Below are 13922 nucleotides of genomic sequence, written 5' to 3'. Positions count from 1 at the left end.
GGCGCTGAAGTAGAGAAGGTTTGAGGCTGCTGTTTGCTAGAACATCACCACAAATCTCACACAGTGGTTTTGGACATTCTTGATCACCAATGCATGTAAAGCCATATTTTATATAATCGTCGTCTTTTCTTTGTAAGTGACTTTCCAGGACCATCATAATCATTAGACTTAGATTTTCTACAGTATGGACTTGAGGAAACACTAGCTGATTCTTGCGTTTTTACACTTTCCTTTTTCAGCCACTTACCCATTGAACTTGTGTACAAAAGTTCTAATAAAAACAACACAGAGAGACTGCTAACAACCAACAAACTAGAAAATGAGAAGATTCACTCAAGTGTCACTGAAGCAAAACAGCATTGCAGAGAGAATGACAATTACTGAGGCACCTTAACACTGCTACACTGGCTTCAACATGCTTCTGGCTGGTTTGGTTTGCAAACAGCTTTTCTTCTGCCATGAGGTCTCTCCCTACGAGGGTGTCCTGCGAGGGACAAATCAGCTTAGAACCCCCCCCCCCCCCCATGTACAGCCTGGCTCCTGCTCGCTCTGCCCTCCATACCAACTTCCCTTGTCTGACAAGGACAGGGGTTCAAGCTGCCACCTGCGGGTCTGGGGGTCTCAGCTGCCACTCTGCCCACCACAGGGCTCAGGCTACTGGCCCCGCGCCAGGGTCTGGGCTGCTGGATCCGCACTCCATAGAGCTCCTGCTGCTGGACCCCATTGAGCTTGTGCTGCAGGTCCCGCTGACCGCCAGGGCTCGGGCTGCCGGCCCCAACTGCCTGGCCCTGCTCTCCCTGGGGCTCAGGCTGCCAGCCCTATGCGGAGCGCTGGGGTTTGGGCTGCCGGCTCCCCCACTGACGGGGGTCAGGGCTCAGGCTGCCAACCCCAACTGCCCAGCCCCGTTCTTCCTCGGGCTCGGGCTGCCGGCTCCCCCACTGACAGGGGGCGGGCAGGGCTCGGTCTGCCAGCCCCAACTGCCAGGCCCTGCTCTCCCTGGGGCTCGGGCTGCAGGGCTCGGTCTGCCAGCCCCAACTGCCAGGCCCTGCTCTCCCTGGGGCTCGGGCTGCAGGGCTCGGGCTGCCAGGCCCCGCTCTTCCTGAGGCTCAGGCTGTCTGCCCTGCAACCGGGTCCCACCTGCTGCCTGCAATGCCGGGGTTCTCTGGTCACCATTAGTGAAATTTTTCTTGCGAGCCCCTGGTAATGTTCTGCAAACCTCCAGGGGTTCACAAACCCCAGTTTGAGAACCACTGCTTTAGAGCCTACAAGTCCACTCAGTCCTACTTCTTTTTCAGCCAATCGCTAACACAAACAAGTTTGTTTACATCTACAGGAGATAATGCTGCCCTCTTCTTATTTACAGTGTCACCAGAAAGTGAGAACAAGCATTTGCATGGCACTTTGGTAGCCAGCATTGCAAGGATATGCTAAACATTTGTATCTTCTTACCGTGTCGCTAAAAGCCTCATAGTGTAGCCATAGCCTATGTTTTTAGCTGGTTGAAAAGCACGATTTAGCAGTTTTTTCAGGCTTGTTGCATTCTTAAAACACTTTTGTGCAAAATGGTAAGCTTGAGTGCTCAAAGTTCTCTGGCAATTTCTTCAAAGGAATGTCTGGATGTGGATGTGTTGGTTTCTTTGTTTGTTTCCTTCCTCCTTACTGATTTTGCCTCCAGTGAAGCTGTCTATCTGTATACTGGCACATGTACAGAGCTCCTCTTTCAGCATACTCTAATCTTGTCTACATTGGAGTTCTTTGCATTGGTGTAGCTACACTGGTACAAACCCTGCTGTAGATATGCTGCACTGGTGTAAGAGAAGTGCAGATTATCTCTGTTTGATTTCTGCCATCTGAGATGCTGTTCCATATTTGTGCCACTATGGGCAACAGAGCAGTATCTGTCTTGTGGGAAGTGGGGAAGATCAACCTATGTGTGTCATGCTCCCTTCAGCTGTGTTGTGGTATCACCATTCAAATTCCACATCTACTCTTGATATTTGCACATGCCGAAGGGGTTATCTTTTGTGATCTACATGCAGTTTTTATACTAGTATAATTAATTTGGTTAGGAGTATGATTTTTTTTAAACTGAAATAGTTATACCAGCACAACACTTAGCATGGATGCAGTTATACTAGTATAAGCACTTATATATTGGTATTGTGGTGTCAGTACTAGAGGAGTTGCACCGATTTAATTGTGCTTGTAAAGTTAAGTGATACAACTACTTTGGCTAGACAAGACCGTAGGAATGTTAAATCTGGTCTTTCCTAATTTTACTGGAAGACTTCCTTGTTGTCACAACTCATTTTGTTGTGAGTTCCAGCTTCTTAATTGAATGTGCCAGGGTGTTGAGTTCTTAACAAAGACATCATTTATCTAATATGTTAACAAAAAGAGTTGTAAACAGCTCAGCTACAGATCCTTCCACTATCTTGTGTCATTGTGGTGGTGTCATTTAACTGGTTCTCCAGACATATTCTTCCCAGGCAGACTATTTCACAAATTGAAATCACGCAGGGAACATGGCAGCTTTCTGGAGTTTTAGCTTAATGATATTCAGGATGTGCTAATGAGCCACATCATTACACAACTAGATGAAGTTACTATTTTTTAACACGTTAACATTAGGTTTCCTTTAATCTGCTATTTGCTGAATTAAGTGACTTACTCTAGAAAAAAAACCCACAAAATTCTTCTTTTCTTTCTAGATCTTTCAGTTCAGGCAAATGGGTAAGACTAGACATTCAATTGTCAATTGAGAAATACATGAATCGTTTACAGGCAATTTCACACCCATCTGGGCTGCAAGAGGAAACCTTGTCTGTCAGTGGTTACAGTGCTGCCAGCACTACTCGGTTCAAGACTGTGTGCACAGCAGAAAGAGATGCATACATCTGTACTTCTTTCTTCTTAATATTATTATTGTGGTAGCACCCAATGGCCCCATTCAGGATTGGGGCTTTGTATTAGGAGTTGTACAGGTACTTTGGAAGAGATGGTACTGCCTGAAGAGTTTGCAGTCGAAAACAAGACTTGGGAAATGTGTGTAACAAACAGCAGGAGAGAAGTTGTAGGAGTGTAGCTGAGGGCAGTGATAATATTTGGTTTCATAGGCTACTTGTGTGCACAGCTTGATAGTTCTACATTGTTTTTTTAAAATATTTCACATTTAATCTGTGGTATAGAGGTAGGGTGAAGGAGAACAGTATGAGATGGTGAGTTAGGAGCACAAGAGGAGGAAGAAAGGTGAAGACCAAAGGTGATGGAAGAGGAGATAGGGAATGGGACAGGAGAGGGGGAGGATGCAGTTCTACCAAGTGCCATGCATCCTTCATTGCAATCTCATATTTGGCAGTCCTGTCACACCTGCCTGCATTGCAGGTAAAATCTTATGCATATATGAGAGTGGGGAGCGAGAAACTTTCCCTGAACTCCATTTGGTCTAGAGGGAAAGTGCATTGGGCTGAGAGCCAGGATCAAACATTAGATTCTTGTCTCACCGGTTCATACCCCTTACTACTGAGCAAAGCTTCATATCTGTAAGACAAGTATTATCCATTTTACAAGTAAGGTAATTGAGAAGTTGCCCATGGTCACTTCAAGCAGACCTGGGATTATAACTCAGGTCTCTAGTATGGCAGAGCAGACTCTCACCCATTCTGTCACACTGACTTTCAGAATGAATGTGCCAAATCAGTATATGTAGCTATGCGGTCTGTAACCACTGCTCTAAATACTAGACCACACTGCCCTTGAGCCAGGAAGAGAAGCCAGGATCATAACTAACATTCCCCTGTTGTCACACACAGCTGTGCCTCACTGAGTGTGTGTCATAACATCCTTCTAGGACAGTGGTCCCCAGACTGTGGGGCACACCCTTCTGGGGTGTGTGTGTGTAGGAACTTTCAGTGGGGGACCAGGCCAGCCCCTACAGGGGGCAAGAAGGGAACACCACCCAGCCCTGGCCACAGCTCCTGGTCTCAGGCCCTGCTCCCAACCTTAGGCCCTCAGTCCGTGGCTGCAGCTCTGGCCCCACTCCTGGCCTCTGCCCCACCCCTGGCTACAACTGTGGCCCTGCTCCTGGTCCCACCTCTGACCGTGGCTTCCAGGGGGTATGGACAGATTCCACTATTGGTAAGGGAGGAGCATGACAGAAAAAAATTGGGGACCACTGCTCTAGGAAGTACTCCATATAAAGGACAACAGCTTATTTTTACTAATAATTACTCCTTTAGTTCAAGTAGAAAAGGTTTGTGATGTGAATCTCTTGATCCTGAGCTCAAACCTTGTTGTTGACCCATGTGGGGGAAAAAAGGTACACCATTAAAGACAGTAGTATCATAATGCATAATTCTAAAAAGATGCTTTGAAATTTAAATTGTGAATGGTGGTGGGTACTCTACTTAGCCTGAACAGAACAAAGCTTTTGAATTTTGTCTGGGTTAGCACAAAGTATGTTTGGCATACTGTAGAGCCATAACGATCTGCTTCTCATTTTCCAAGTAGCTTTGATATTTGAAGAGGAGACCAATTGCCCAGAGCTTTTTACAAATTTTACAAATTCTTGTAAAAGGAATTTTTATTTTTATTTGTAGCTTACCCACCTCTCCAAAACATGTCTTATTCAGGGCTTGCTTTTTTCTTTTTCCCCCCCTCTTCCTTGTGTTTGATATAGTTTTGTATTCAGTGCAATAATTTTGCCCCCTAATGTAATAATTTCATCACATCTCCTGTTTCTTTTCTTGTCAAATTTAGGTGTAATACAGCTAATTAGATTTTTGCAAAACCATACATTGTAGTATTTACACATGGGGAGTTGTCTTAACTGGAATAAGAACAATAGTTCTTTTATTTAAACTCCCAGTGCCTCTTCACCATTAATTGACTAAACCATCTATGGTCAGTGATTTTACTGTTGTTTTTTTTAAATACATATTTTATACTTTACTTTAATATTTGATTTAATTATTCCTTTTACCTAGTATCATTTCTGAGTACTGGGTATTTTATAGGATTTTTGGGGGGACTTGTGAGAAGTGTTACCATTTTGATACAGCATCAGAGACAACTTTTTAGAGAAAATAGGGTAGCTTTTTTTAATGCTAACGTAAGTCAAAGGAAAGAATATCACTCACTGTTTATCAGTTTCCAGACAACATATTCTGTCTCCAAGCATAATTTAGCTTAATCTATAAAAACATAATGAGCGGGAATGGAAAATTTTAAATCCAGGCGTTAAAAAACAAGCAATTAGTAGTTTTCTTTATTAATAAGATGGTTTTTAACCTTTTTTGTCATTTTAATTCTAAGGACTGAGTTTCAAGATCACTATCTACTTCTTCATTATCACTGAAAGCTTAGTTTTTCTGTTACTCTTTACAGAAAGAGCTATTGCAAGACATGAAGTCAGAGAAATAGAACAACGTCATACAATAGATGGTCCTCGACAAGATGCAACACTGGATGAAGATGATGATGTGGTGATCATTTACAACAGAGTACCTAAAACTGCAAGCACATCCTTCACAAATATTGCCTATGACCTTTGTGCAAAGAACAAATATCATGTTCTGCATATCAATACAACCAAAAATAATCCTGTTATGTCACTGCAAGATCAGGTAAGTTAAATTTGTGGAGATGATGGTATGGGTTTTTAGCCACTTCAACAGTTTTAATGTATTAGATATTTTATTGTGTGTTCAGCACTATTCAGGAAAAAGCATTTTGAGTGTGTACATATGTCCACAAAGAATAGTAGTTTGCTATTATAAATATAACCGGAGGAACAGATGGAATTGGGTGCCATTAGAATGTAGCTACATTAAATAAATTTATAATTAGAATGACATTTTCTCTGTATATGGAGAAAGTTAATATTGTTTCATTATGTAACAAGATTAATTTACCACACTACTTGGCATGATAGAAGTCTCTGCTTAAAGGTCAAAGACTAGAATAAAAAGGGATACGGTGGCTCAGGACTGACCTGCATTGGCATAGCAATGTGTAATACTTGTCTAATATATCGTTTATTCACGTTATGCTTGGCTGTATATAGTGCTTCCATTTCACCAGTTTCATGTGTATCAAAGTTAACTCTCCAAAAATATATTTTAAATGAGAAGAATAAAAAGCTCATTCAGCTAGGTGAGTTATAAATTACTAGAGAGGAAATAACATAATGCAATGAACATCTCAAGGAAAATTGTATTAAGAAGTATTATATAATGTTCAGCATTATATTATATAATGTTCAGCAAGTTTTCAGTCCACTTATATGTCCCTGAATATTTCTAAGTTCTTTTTTAAACCCTATTCTTTAAAAACCCCTCACTGCATAATGTTGCTCTGCTTACAGTGTTTAGCTTAACAGAAAATCATTACTTGCAAAATTAGTTGTGCACAGTTGTGTATCTAATTTGCAATGCAGTTACTGTGAGTAAATTCACAAATGTAATTGCATATGCAAGTGACCAATTAGACCTGTTAAAGTATACAGTTGTCCAATTTGCATATGAAATCATGTGCCTGAATTAGTCTCATAAATGCACATTCCTGACTTTGAAAATCAGATCCCAAATTTCTGTTAGCCTATTTTTTCTGTAATATAAGTGAACATGGATCAACTAAATATAGCATTACTGGTAATGCTATAGCTGCTTGTGGCATATTGTCAAGTCAGGATCAAGATTCTGCATTATTGTTTCACCTCAGTAGCTCTTAGTTATAAGTAAAATAAAGTAAGAATAATCATTGACGGGGATAATGAGCTGTTTTCTTAACAAGTAATTGAACTGTGTGTGTCTGTCTCTGAGAGAGAACCTACGATTGAAACATATTTGGTTTTATTTCAGAATTTTGGATAATTTAAATTCAGAAAGCAGTGTTTCAATGGACAATATGAATCACTGACTTAAAGAAATTGAAGTGGTTTTTGTACCAAGGCTTCTGCCAACTATATAGTAAATATTTGATAAGTCAATATTTTTTTAAAATAAAAACTCTGGAAAGGATGTAACGCCTTCAAGCTTCAGGGCAACCTCTATGGGCTTAACTCTACCATATGGCTGTTACTAGCACAAACTAAAAGGTACCTAGTTCACATTAAAGTAGTCCTCTTCAAACAGGTCTATGTTAATGCAAACTAGATACCTTTTAGTTCACACTAGGAGCATCCCCATCAGGGAGCTGGAGTATTTTGGTGTGCATTGCAGTTCACATCCCCGTAACCCAAATTATTAGGTTGTGTAGACAAGCCCTAACTTTTTGGGGTGATGAGACTTTTCTTGGTGACAGGTTATGCCATTCCTGCCTACGTAGGATTTCTACCTCTTGATCCTGGACACGGTACCAAACTAGATGGATCACTGTTCTGCTTCAGTGTAGCAATCTGTGTTCCTAAATTCAGAGTGGTCAGTTGTCATGATTTCCTCAAGTCCTTCCCAGAACTGGGGAGTCACAGGTTTTCTGTCCACCCCTTGTTGTGTCTCCTGCAAATTTTTGGATTTTTGGCAGCCAGTCAAGGGCTGGTTGCTGTGACTCCACTCCCTTTAGAACCAGCCAGTAAGGCTCCTACACGGTCATCTGTTCCACCCTTCCTCCAATAAGCAACTCAGATGGCACTGCGGTGGAGGAAATTATCTCCAGAAAAAGGAATAATAAAATAGCCAGCAGGAAAAATACAGCCAGAGAAAGAGAGGTGTATAACAGCAAGGCAGTGGGAAGAAGCAGCAATGCAATAGCAAAATGATTAGCCCTGCCTATTGGGAGAAAAGGATCATAGCAGTGGAGCAGCTGCTGCTGTTGACAAGAGACGCATGCAGCCTGGGAAGTAAGAGGCCTCAGACTAAGGTAACTGTATTTCCCAAAGTGGATATTTTCCACTAACGTAGTGCTCTGAATAAGTTCATCATGAAACACTGAACTAATGTCATCATCATTCACCTTGAGCAAAAAGACAGTTTTGGTAGTTTCTTTAGAATTTTCTCTTCACCCCATACTGCATTCATTCTACTGGACTGTTTGTTCCTGGTGAACACAAAGCTAATTCTACTCAGTATAGCAATATGTCTTGAACAAATATTTAGAAGTTATAAACAAAGCCAACTTCATAATGAAAAGCTGGAACAATTCAGGTGTCTCAAAAGAAGTTCCTGTGACAGACAGTCATAGGAAAAAAGCTAGATATTTGGTCAGTACTGCAGAGAGGAAGAAGGATGGATTTAGGGACAAGGAGAGGTAATTGGTGGATTGGGAGTAAATTGTGTAGTAGGACACCAGTTTTGTGCTGTATTCAGTTTTCTTTAATGTAAATTTTCCCCAGCTTATTTTGCTGAGTTGATATAGGACCTTCTAGCCCCTCCTTTTAGATCACTGGAATCATTTTAAGCTTCCAGTTACCTAGAAAATTGAACTTCTTCATTCATTCCTGTTTACCTTGCAGTACTTCTTAGCTCCTCTGAGTACATTTGATCCAGTTTTCAATTCAGTGAAGCTCAGCTGAGCTAACACCTATTAAGAGCTCTGAAATAGCCTTTGATTTATTTTTCTAAAAATACTTGGAAAACACTTTAATAGAAACTCATTCACACTTACTTGTATTTTCCAAAATAACCTCAAAGATCTTACTTAGTTTGGACACAAACTTTAATCATTCACTCTTTTGTGAGCCCCAGTAGCTACAAAACCGTTTAAAATAAAACAAACAAGCAAACAAAAGCCGACCCACATTCAACAGGAGAGAGGGACAGAGAATTGTAAGAAATAGTCATCAGTGACCCAATGAGAATAAAAATCATTTACCTCCAGCATGGCTATGGGTTGTCATAAAACTTCAGAAGTTCTTTGTAGTACAGGTCCACATCTTAAGCCAAATGCAGTTGTGTACAGCAGCTCACTTACCCTGTCTTGGCTTGTGCTGGACTGAGTATCGTCTGTTGAAAGATAAGCTAAGAAAAGTCCTGGCTAAATCATCTAAGCAGGCCTCTGATATACATGATGACTGTATGCTATGATTGATAAAACCTTCTTAGCCATGGGTTTTGCCTGGACCAGTATGAAACAAAGAGTAATTAACGGTGGTTCTTTGAGTGGTGCCCCTATGGATGCTCCACTGTAAGTGTGTCTGCATCCCTGTGCCGCTGACCGGAGAACTTTGGTAGCAGTGTCCACTGGGCCTGCACATGCACTATGTTTCCTTGTGCTGTTGCACGAGGCTAGCCAGTGCGCGTGGGTTAGCCGTCCTCAGGTCCTTCTCACACGCCCATGGTTAGAGACGGAGCCTTTTCTTTAGCTTTTAGAAACCCTTTAGCCTTCTTTTGACTTTTATTTGGCCTTGACTTTTAAAAAAAAAAAATAGAAAAAAGAATAGATTTTGTTCTTGTGTTGACCCCTTGTGGGTGGGAGGAGACCCCATGAAAAGGGTATTCCCGGCTCTCCAGGCTTGAAGAAATGTCGCACTTGCAGCAAGTCAATCCTGGTGCACTCCCAGTGCATTTGCTGCCTTAGCAAGGGCCACGTCCAAAAAAAGTGTTCCCTCTGCCAGCAGCTCCGACTGAGATTCTTCTGTTGGTGTCCAGTACTGTTGACAAACCCACAGATCCTTTGGGCATGGGCATCGAATCTTCGGTAGAGAGACACAAGGTCAAATGCTCTAAGACATTCTCGGTATGCAAGCTGTCATTGGTACCACCAGCGGCAGTGGCCCATCTGCCATTGGAAAGATTGGTATGAGTGAGGTCCTCATCTCTCCCAGCACCACTACTGATGCTGGGATGCTCAGTACGGGCAAAATTTCATCAGGCCAGTGACCTGGCTATGTCGGAAGCTCCTGACTCTCTGCCCCTCGCTATCGAGATCACAGCACAGAGCATGGCCAACCAAAGGGATTTCCGCACAATCATGCCATGCCTCTCTGATGTCAAGTGAGGGATCGGACAGTGAGCCAGATGGGGTTTCTCTCTCTTCCTCCTAAGCTTTATATGGGACCTGATATCAACAGGGTCTGTGACTGTACCACCAGATGGCACGCCACCATCTTGGTATGGTCATCCGTGGGCACCTCTGCCAGGCCATATGCCCCCGCAGGGGCCATACTAGGACACCAGGGTGGCGCACCACCAGCCCATCTCAAGACACCGAGCATTGCCCAACAGCTTCCCAGGCATGCACCTTGGCTACATCATCGCATGCCTTGGAAGTGGAGGAGCGAGAGGTGGACACAGAGGAGGAGATCACACTCACGGCCATATCCTCTTCCTCACTGGATGAAGCAGTCATGCTGTTGCCACCGTCCATGGCGGATGACTTCCACATGTCTCGAGCTGGTGAAGAGAGTGGCGGACACCCTCCACATACCATTGGAGGAGGTTAAAGATATGCACCACTAGCTTATCGATATCTTCCATGCCTCATCTACCTCCAAAATCGCCCTGCCAATTAACGAGGCCATCCTAGACCTAGCTAAGATGTTGTGGCAAATCCCAGCTTCGAATTGCAAGTGGACAGACAAAAAAAAATTATGTCTCCGCAAAGAAATGAGAGTTGCTATTTACTCACCCATTGCTCAGTTTCATTGTGGTGAATGCTGTGAACGCTCATGGTGAACAACACCAGTTTAGGACAGCGCCCTATGACAGTTTCGAATCTCCAATTACCAGGCGCTCATGGCAAAGTATGAGTATACAAATTACAATAAACTACAAGTAGCAGAGGGGTAGCCGTGTTAGTCTGGATCTGTAAAAAAGCAACAAAGAGTCCTGTGGCACCCTATAGACCAGGGGTTGGCAACCTTTCAGCTACACTCTAATTTAAGGCTTCATGTGCCGGTAATACATTTTAACGTTTTTTAGAAGGTCTCTCTATAAGTCTATAACAGGGGTCTCAAACACGCAGCCCACGGGCCGCATGCAGCCCGCCAGGTTATTTTCTGTGACCCGCAAGCTCCTTGTGCCCCGCCCTCCTCCAGCATTTACCTAGAGTGGCTCCAACCCGGCATGCACCAGCGGCAGGGCAGGCTCCCTGCCTGCCTGCCTTGCCCCCGCGCCGCTCCAGGAAGCGGCCAGAACCTGGAGGAGGAGAGGCACAGGGGGGTTTGTGTTGATGTTACTTCAGGCACCGCCCCAGCAGCTCCCATTGGTCGCAGTCCCCCGTTCCTGGCCAATGGGAGATGCAGGGGGCAGTGCCTGAAGCAACAGCAACACACACACCCCTGCACCTCTCCTCCCACATGTTCCAACCACTTCCCGGGGCAAGGCAGGCAGGCAGGGAGCCTGCCCTGCCCCCGGTGCGTGTCGGGCCAGAGCCTGCCCCCCGAACCTGTCCTGCAGTCGAACCCCTACCCTGATTCCCTTGTCGCACCCTACACCCAACCCCCTGCTGCACCCCGCACCTCTCATGCACCCCAACCCATTGCCCAGAGCCCCCTGCCGCACCCCTCCTGCACCCCGATCCCCTGCCCTGACCCCTTGCCACACCCCTCACCCCTCCTGCACCCCAACCCACTGCCCTGCGCCCCCTGCCGCATCCCTCCAGCACCCCAATCCCCTGCCCTGACTCCTGCCACACCCCCTATACTTCCTGCACCCCACACCCCAACTCCCTGCCTTGAGCCCCCTGCCGCACCCCTCCTGCACCCTGACCCCCTGCCGCACCCCACACCGCTCCTGCACCCCACACCCCAACTCTCTGCCCTGAGCCCCTGCCACACCCCACACCGCTCCTGCACCCCTTGGGGGCAGAGAGGGGGCGGAGTTTGGGTGGGGGTTTCGGGGAAGGGGTTGGAGTGGGGTCAGGGAAGGGGTGGGAAGAGGCAGGGCAGGGGCGAGGCCTCATGGAAGGGGTGGAGTAGGGGCGGGGCTGAGGCGGCGGGGGAGGGAAGTGTCAGTAATACGGCCCTTGAGCCAATGAACTAGTCCTCATGTGGCCCTCCTTGTCATCTGAGGTTGAGACCCCTGGTATATAATATATAACCAAACTACTGTTATATGTAAAGTAAACAAGGTTTTCCAAATGTTTCGGAAGCTTTATTTAAAATTAAATTAAAATGCAGATCTTATTAGTTCAGTGTGATCTTTGCCCTTGCTTTTCCTTGCTGAGTTTTCCAATGTCTGGTGGCAAGTATTTGGATACTTTAAGCTGCACACAGGCTTCTGAGTGATCAGTTGTTAATTGGCTGGAACCCCCGATAGGCAGCTGAGGTGAGTGAAGCTGGCGGCTGGTAGGGTTGAGCAGAGCCGGAGGCCTGGACTCTGTCTGGCAGGGGGCCTGCGCTGGAACTCCAACCGGAAGGTGAATGGGGATGCGGTGGGGACCCCGGCTGGCAAGGGGTCAGCCCGCCCAGTTCTGGGGTTTCGGAGGTGGGCTGAGTGTCTCCGCCCGCCCCCGCTCTGGGGTTTCAGCCGCTGGCTCCTGTCAGCCTGGATCTCAGCCCACTGACAGCTTGGGGTTCCTTCACCCAGGCCAGCAGTGGATGCTGAGTGGGACTGGCGGCGGGACCCCAGCTGGCAAGGGGCCAGCAGCGGAAACCTCAGAGTGGCGGTGGGCTGAATGGCTCAGCCCACCCCGCTTTGGGGTTTCGGCCACTGGCTCCTGCTAGCCGGGGTATCAGCCCACTGCCAGCCTGGGTTCCTTCCCCCAGGCCAGCAGCGGGCGCTGAGTGGGACCGGCAGCGGGACCCCGGCTGGCAAGGGGGCAGCAGCGGGAACCCCAGAGCAGCAGCAGGCTGAGCGGCTCAGTCTGCCCCGTGTGCCATCAAAAATCGGCTCACGTGCCACCTTTGGCACGTGTGCTGTAGGTTTCCGACCCCTGTTATAGACTAACAGATGTATTGGAGCATAAACTTTCATGGGTGAATACCCACTTCGTCAGACGCGTATTCACCCACGAAAGCTTATGCTCCAATACATCTGTTAGTCTATAAGGTGTCACAGGACTCTTTGTTGCAATAAACTACAAGACTTTGTTGATAAACTGCTGGATAGCTCCCAGGATTCCTTCCAGGCCATTATCCAGAAATGGCAGCTGATAGTAAAAAAGCCTGTGATGATGAGACGAGCATTGTGGCTTCCCCTCTCGGGTTTCCATGGTGGAGGTGAGGTTCATTGCCGAGAAGATCAACGCCTCTCTCCACTCCTTGTAGGATTCCAGGCCCACTCTCAGGTCACTGGGAATCTACACACTGGGGCAAAAGAGACACTTCAGCCCTCAATACCAACAAAGGCCTTATTCATCCCAGTTCCCGTCATAGCAGCACTATGAGCCCCAGAGGAAAAAGGGAAAGTTCTCAAAATGAAAGTCTTTGGGTTACCAGTCCTTGACCCAAACACTTGCCCCTAAGCATCACTTTTGACGGGCAGGTTGTGGCACCACGAGATCACTCCCCTCTACTACCTGTGACCACACATCGATTTGGCAACATTCCACAGTGCCTGGGAGTGCATAATTTCAGAGATCATCAGATCCAGATATTTCATCCACTTCACCTCCCTATCCCCTCCACAACACTCTTCCCCATCCCTCTTCAGAGACCCTTCTCACAAGAGTCTACTATGGTAGGAGATAGACTTCTGCAGTTAGGAACCATAGAACCAGTACCTCAGCATCTACAGGGCAAGGGGTTCTACTTGTTACCTCAGCATCTACAGGGCAAGGGGTTCTACTTGTTACTTTCCCATTCCCACCAGGAAAGGATTTCAGAGCTCTCAGCAAGTTCGTCAAAGCTCAAAAGTTCAAGATGGTCACCCTATTGACGATCATTCCATCACTGGAACAGGGAGACTGGTTTTCAGCCATCGACCTACAAGATGCCTACTTTCACATCTCAATACTACTGGCTCACAGATGTTTCCTCAGGTTCACTCCTCCCCTTCGGACTTCCATTGGCACCCAGAGTATTTTCCAAAGTTCTCTCAGTGGTG

At 45.8% G+C, this 13922-nt stretch overlaps 1 protein-coding gene across 2 annotated transcripts in view; it reads left to right on the top strand.

The window, feature by feature from the left end:
- The window catches only part of HS2ST1 (heparan sulfate 2-O-sulfotransferase 1), a 161244-nt gene that overhangs the window by 115793 nt on the left and 31529 nt on the right, over positions 1 to 13922 (top strand). Inside the window, exon 2 of one of the 2 annotated variants that reach the window (XM_039483815.1) lies at positions 5365 to 5624. In XM_039483815.1, the coding sequence (XP_039339749.1) occupies positions 5365 to 5624 (260 nt within the window). The remainder of the gene's footprint in view (positions 1 to 5364; positions 5625 to 13922) is intronic. The other variant, XM_039483816.1, reaches the window with a different exon arrangement.

Source organism: Mauremys reevesii, linkage group 8, assembly GCF_016161935.1.
Source record: "Mauremys reevesii isolate NIE-2019 linkage group 8, ASM1616193v1, whole genome shotgun sequence".
NCBI classification, from domain to species: Eukaryota; Metazoa; Chordata; order Testudines; family Geoemydidae; genus Mauremys; species Mauremys reevesii.
This window is presented reverse-complemented; position numbering and strand designations above follow the sequence as displayed.